The sequence below is a fragment of the Gambusia affinis genome, linkage group LG03, assembly GCF_019740435.1.
Source record: "Gambusia affinis linkage group LG03, SWU_Gaff_1.0, whole genome shotgun sequence".
NCBI lineage: Eukaryota > Metazoa > Chordata > Actinopteri > Cyprinodontiformes > Poeciliidae > Gambusia > Gambusia affinis.
Window position 1 is genome coordinate 19,794,056 of NC_057870.1, and position 6,350 is coordinate 19,800,405.

At 37.4% G+C, this 6,350-nt stretch overlaps 1 protein-coding gene across 2 annotated transcripts; it reads right to left on the reverse strand.

The window, feature by feature from the left end:
• Window positions 1-1,226: 1,226 nt before the first annotated feature.
• Window positions 1,227-3,824, reverse strand: LOC122828769 (transmembrane protein 252-like). 2 transcript variants are annotated; one of them, XM_044112628.1, is made up of 2 exons: window positions 2,247-3,824; window positions 1,227-2,089 (listed from the first exon to the last, which is right to left on the reverse strand). In XM_044112628.1, the coding sequence occupies exons 1-2, from the start codon at window positions 2,582-2,584 to the stop codon at window positions 1,870-1,872; spliced, it is 558 nt and encodes a 185-aa protein (XP_043968563.1). In that variant the 5' UTR covers window positions 2,585-3,824; the 3' UTR covers window positions 1,227-1,869. The 2 variants fall into 2 exon arrangements, with proteins under 2 accessions (XP_043968563.1, XP_043968562.1); XM_044112627.1 differs by having other exon boundaries at window positions 1,227-2,092; window positions 2,247-3,823.
• Window positions 3,825-6,350: the final 2,526 nt, after the last annotated feature.

The following is a 6,350-nucleotide window of genomic DNA, read 5'->3' on the forward strand; positions in this document are numbered from 1 at the left end:
CAGAAAGAAAAGTTATAGCTTTCTCATGAATCAACCTTTGTGCACATTTAGATTGTAAGGAAGTAAAAACATATTCAAAGTTCCTTGTTGCCCTTTGGCATGTTGGGATTTCACTAATGGGTGTCCTCATTGCTGGACTTATTTGCTGCAGCTCTTGTTTTCCAGCTGAACAGGAAACAAACTGAAGCTGTTGAGCTGTGATAAGAAGTTATGAGGTTTGATCTTTACTCCGCTCAGATGAGACGCTGAGGGCAGGACATCATAAACATGTTGATTGCCGTCATTCTGATTTGAGGATAAAGCCAGTGGATTTTCAAAAGAATGATTTCACTCAGCCACACAGACTGTAGCTGTCGGTCCCTACAGGTTATTGCTCCATCTGACTCATTTATCATTTATCAGGGGTCACTACTGGTGTTATTGAATGTGCTGCTAATAGTCAAATCCTTTATTCTAAAAAATTTATGTTAGCGTGTAAATGATAAGGAACGTTATAAAATGATATTTTAATATAATCATGTAATTAAAAAAAGTCTTTTTAATCACATTTCACAGTTCATAAAAACATGTTGGCTATGAAGTTCTGGTTACTGTTTCACCTGAATGTTTATTGAGCTGAAGTGAACCGTCAGGTGTTTTGGACCTAAGCGCCCTGTCTGGTGTTCGTGACAGACACACGCACAGAAATGGTGTGATGTTTGAAGGAGATATAATTAAATACATAAAATTCATGAGACACTTCCTGAAGTTTCTTTACAAACACTGCTGAGCTGCGGTGTCCTGTTGACATACTAGTTAATCTTTTCTTTGCTTGTATAATGTTGTGGTTGCAACCTTTGACTTGAATAACTTGACTAAACAATATAGACATAGTCATTTTGTGGGACTATTCATAAACAAAATGATCTTTTTTAGCTCCCCAACGTTCCCTTCAGCTGAACTCTGAGACAAAGTTTCAGATCATTTCCCTGGATTGCTTGGTTCATCTGATCTTTTTATGTTTTCTAAAAGTAACAGGTTGAAAACAGTTATCTGTATTGTTCCTATTTATGTGAAATTGATTGAGAATCAAAACAAAACATCCTCCAACAAAACAATATATTAAATTTTATCTCACTCATGCATTTCAGCGTCAGTATTTTGTTTATTTTTTTCTTTGTTCCCTAGTCTTAATGCAGACTTATATATATATTTGTGTTACTTAGAGGTTATTTAGTTGTAGCCTAAATAAGGTAGTTGATTTGTTTTAATTAAAGTAACTTCAGGTTTAACATAAAACAGGATTTATTAAAGACAATTTAACTGTTTTTAGTGTGTTGCAACATAAAAATTTTAAAAATAAATATAAAAACATTGACAATATTGAGCCTTGATAAAAGAACATCTGAGGAACAAAATATGCATCATTACACAAACAAGCAGTACGACAGTGTGCAACATCTTTAGGAAATGTTATGATCTTACTCTGTAAAACGTCTCAAATATAACAGAGGTGTTATTCAGTTCTCTGACTTACTTGTTACAAAACCAAACAGTCCAACTTGCACTGAAGATGGACTGCTAAAAAAGCTAAAAAAGCTTTTGGATCCAGAATCAAAATCATTCAAGTAACTTAAACACACATTTCAGTTCCAACGCAACAGGTTTTCACCCAGTAATTCCCAGAAAACAGTGTCCACTGAGACAGTGCAGATTGGGTGTTGACACAGCAGCTGATGTCATTTTGCAGTAAAGCAAAGTCACAAAATTAGTGATGTCCATAATTTTTTAGGAACCTTCTCCTAGTTAGTGGTTTTTGCTCTTAGGGAGTTGATTGAAAACCCATTTCTCCTTTGGTGTTGGATGCAACATCTCTTCCCATGCATCCATCTATCTGGGTTCAGTATGGACCACCTGACTGTATCGAGGTGGTTGCTCCCAGCTCCACCTGCAGTCTGGACTCTCTGAACTGTTCTGGGTGTACAGTGGAGGCGCTACACCCAAACCCACGGGAACTCCATCAACTGATACAACCACCTCATGCATGCTGCCTGGACAGACGTGGCAGGGACTCTGGGACTCTTCGTACGGAGGAGGAAAGGAGCTCGGCCTGCTGAAGAGAAGATCCAGGTTCAGATAGAGTGGGTTTATCAAAAACATGAACAATTTTAACTATTTTCTTTTACATGCAAATGTGATCACGTAAAGATTGAGCAAAAAAGATATTTTTTTAAAATATCACTGCAAGCATTCACAGGCTGCTTCACCTTTCAACTGTGAAGATCTGGATGTCACTGTCGTGTCTTCTTCTGTGGTACATCTTGCTCCTCATGGTGTGGCAGAGGCTCCAGAACACCCCGATGAGCATGGCCAGGAAGCCGAAGACGATCATGATGTAAACAGGGACCATCCTGTGATCAAAGCCTTGCCTGTTCTGCTGGGACACCAGGTATGCTCCGATGCATGTGAATACAAATCCCACAGAAGGTAAGAACATGCGGGCAAAGGACAACAGCTGTTTCTTCACATCCATGATCGATGAAGTGTTCTGTATGTTGCTTCTTCGGTGCAAGTTGGAGATGTCCTCTAAATGATAACAGTGCATTCACATCTCAGATAAATGAATGTGCTCAAAAAATGTCTCGTCACCTCTCTCATTGAGCAGCTAATCCTCCTCAGTTGTAGAAGGAAGTGTCTGTAATGATCCTCCCAGCTGGGCTGTATATTAACGCAGGGAGGTCACAAGTATGAGAGAGATATTGCCTGTGGTTTGGCAAAAACACAAAGGGAAAAAACAAACAATAATGCTAGTGCTAAAGGCTAAAGTTTGCTAATGATGTGGTTTTATTCTGCAATTTCTTTTATATCTGTGAAGCACTTAAATGCTGATTCTAATGACTTTGTGTCTCATTAGTCATTTAGCATTAATCTTATTCTTTGGTATTCCCTAGCTTGGTATATTTTTTTATCATTTGAAAACTGCTTTTCATTTACTTAGGTTATCATTTACTGATGTTAAAAGGCTAACAAGTGTGACTGTGGCTCAGTGTGCATGCGAGGTAGTGGGGAGCAAGAGTCAATGAAGGTCTCAATTGTTTTGACTTGGTAGATGTTATGAATCTTCATTTTTGCCAATTTTGTTAAGAAGGATAAAGATGCATCTTTTCTTATTGCAATATTCCATCTTAAGCTCTCAGTTGCTAATATCCTGCTGGTTTTATAACACCTGAAACGTATTGGTCTGTACGTTACAAAACAGGTAAGCTAAATATTATAATACAAATAAAGAGACAGAAATACAATTATCAATCTAGTTTATACTCATGGTACATGGTCCAAGTTCAATAAACTGATTTTTTTTCTGTCCCCTCAGCTCCACAGCTGCCACAAAGCTGTCAGGTTGAGACGTTTTGTGCTTTTAAACTCTCACAGAATTGCACAACATTTTTTTCTCGAAGAACTTCAACACAACACTTTGCACAGGTCATGGGTAATGTTTCCATAAACATGTTTTCATTAACCAAAGGTCACATTTTCCAGCTTCTCTGATGACTGGGAAGACACTTGGTTTATCTGTCAGCATATATTTGAGGTTGGATTGTAAATGCTTATGTTAAAGATCTTTAACCTTTTTATAAATGTATTTTCTTCTTTTTTTTGTTATTCTTTTTATTGCACTCTGTGTATTCTTAATTGCATCCTTAAATAAAGTTACTCAAACCCAACATGTTCAATGAAGTCCTCAGGACCCTTTGGTCTTGATGCTTGTTACATATTCCATTTGAAACTCTTCTAACATTTTTGTCATACAAAAAAAAGACAGTAATAAACATTTAAATAGGATATGTGGCAGAAAAATGAAGTCAGTTTAACAAGTTTTATGTTGCTGTCATGAGTCTCTGCAGAAATATGGATACTCCGTGCAGCGCTTAAGGGGTTTGTTATTTGGGATGTTTTGTGGATAACATTTTTGTAAAGCATTACATATTTGATACAGATCCTTCCTTCATTGCTTGTCATTTGCGTTCAGTAGAGCACTTTGCTCTTGGTATGTTGCACAATATCATCATGGTATCATTTCAAGCCCTCATCAATAGTTTCATGTTTATGAATGAAATGTCGCCACCCTCCTCAATGCTCATCGAGGCTGATTGCTCATTAAACTTTATCAATCATATCAGACTGCAGTCCAGCTTGAGAAATGTCTTGATTTTGCATCAGTGCAATGTCGTTCTAATCAACACACCCCAGTGTTTCAGGACCGTGACATTCAGTGACATGTAAGAGCATTCAGACCACTGAAACTTTAGAATTTTCTCACTTAGCAACAGCAAACATAATATGTTTCATACAATTGATTAAGAAAAAGCAGGCCATTCTTGTGAAGAGGGAGGAAAATTAGACAACAAATCAGACAATCTGATAAGTGATATTTCTGGTGTTATTTCATCTGTGCATTAATCCAGCTGTTCTGTGAAGATCTCACAGGTTTGCTGGAAAACAACGGTGATTAAACGGTTTCACAAAGACTGAGGAAGACTGAAGATGTTTCAGAAATCAGATTATGGAGAAGTTTAAAGTGGAGTTAGGTTATGAAACAATTTCTAAGCCTTGAGCTTCATATTGCGCAATCTTCAGTTAATCATCTGAAAATAGAAACCATTTAACACAAGTCCAAACCCTCGAATTTGGGCTGCATAATGTAAGGGAAACATGTAATTACCATAGAATTGCTGAACATTGTGACGATAGATGACAATGAAAAATCCACACAACAGGACAAATATATCACTGGCATGGAGAACTGGTGCACAGGGCACTTGAAATATATCAACCCACCAAATATTGCATCCAAGTAATCATTTGTGATTGTGATATTGCACACATTGATGCAATGATGAGCATGACTTGTACTGATGTGAGAGACACACACAAAGAAAAGTGTAAAGTAGTAAAGTGCAAGAAAATTGTTTTAAATGGGTATTTTTTACAAATTAAAATGTGGGATATTAATTCATAGTTTAGAACATCAAAGTTAAGAAACTTTGATGTTTCTAAATAAATTTACATTGCAACCAATTGTGCATGTGTGCATATGTGCGAGTGTGTGTGTGAGTGTGTTCTCATCTCAGTATAAATCTATGCTCTTCGTAGCTCCAAGAGGTTTGTTGGAGAACATTAGTGCATCAAGAAAACCACACAGCAAACAAGTCAGGAATGAGGTGGTGTTGAATTTTAAAAAACTATATCCACGCTCTGGCACAACTGTAAACCTACCAACACATGGGTCCCTCCGTAAACTGGTAGAAAACTTGTTTGAGATGAGAAAAGACTTGAGATTGGGGTGAAGATGTATGTATGCTTCTGCAGGACCACATACAGCGTGCAGCCACGATGGACAGATACAGATCAAAACCCATTTATGTGTTCCTGTGCCACAGTCACAATTCAATTGAGTACATCTGGAAAAAGTTCAAAACTGCTGTCTTTCCAATCTGAGTTTGAACTGTTTTTCAAAGAAAACCGGGGAAAAATGTGTTTGCTGCTTGGAGCCATTGCAGAAAGATACAGTGCAGAGTGTACTTCATGTGACACACATTTAGTGACGGTGTGTCACATGCAACCAAATGTGCATGTGTGCATATGTGCACACATGCACAGTGATGGTGTGTTACTTGAAGGCAATTTTATTTATATATCAAATTTGAGCAACAAGGCAATTTGCAATGCTTTACATGACTCAAAAAAAAAATAAAACAACAAACAAGGAAAACGTGGTAAAATGAAACCTCTTATGGATCCATTATTGGTTGTAACATGAAAACATTGGAAAAATTCAAGGAGCTTGAAGACTTTTGACAAGACACTCTACACAGTACCAGATTATGCAGAAGCTGCCAAACATTAAGTCTGAATCAAGGCATTAATTATTGCTAAGCAAGCCATACATCACTTGCTGATGCACACATCCTGCAGCCTGGTGCAGCATATAAAATCATGACAGATGCGATACTGAGCTGTGGTTAACAGCCCAGGAACTTTACAGTGCTTTGAAGATGATGACGACTTATTTTATCTTTAGCACAGCTATCATAGTATCTGGCCTGGTCAGTTGCCCTAAGGACATAAATTGAATCCTTGAATGATGCTGCAGTTTTCTGCTTGTTCATACCACAGATTAAGCACATATTCAGAGGCAAGTTTCATCTGATTTCTCCTGGGAATTTGTGGGTCTTTAGAGGGACTTTGATGTCTGAATCATTACAACAGTTTTACTGCAGGTGAGAAATCCTATCCCATAGTGAATTTATTTTATTTATTTGGAAAAGCTCTGAGTTGGAGCTTTTGTTTTTAAGGCTTTGATGGCCACT

What these genes read in the sequence shown, in the direction of transcription:
- LOC122828769 (XM_044112627.1), bottom strand. Translation starts at nt 2,584, where the DNA reads ATGCACTGTTATCATTTAGAGGACATCTCCAACTTGCACCGAAGAAGC. An exon ending in CAGATCTTCACAGTTGAAAG is followed by an intron (nt 2,093 to 2,246) that starts GTGAAGCAGCCT and finishes TCTTCTCTTCAG; the next exon opens with CAGGCCGAGCTCCTTTCCTC.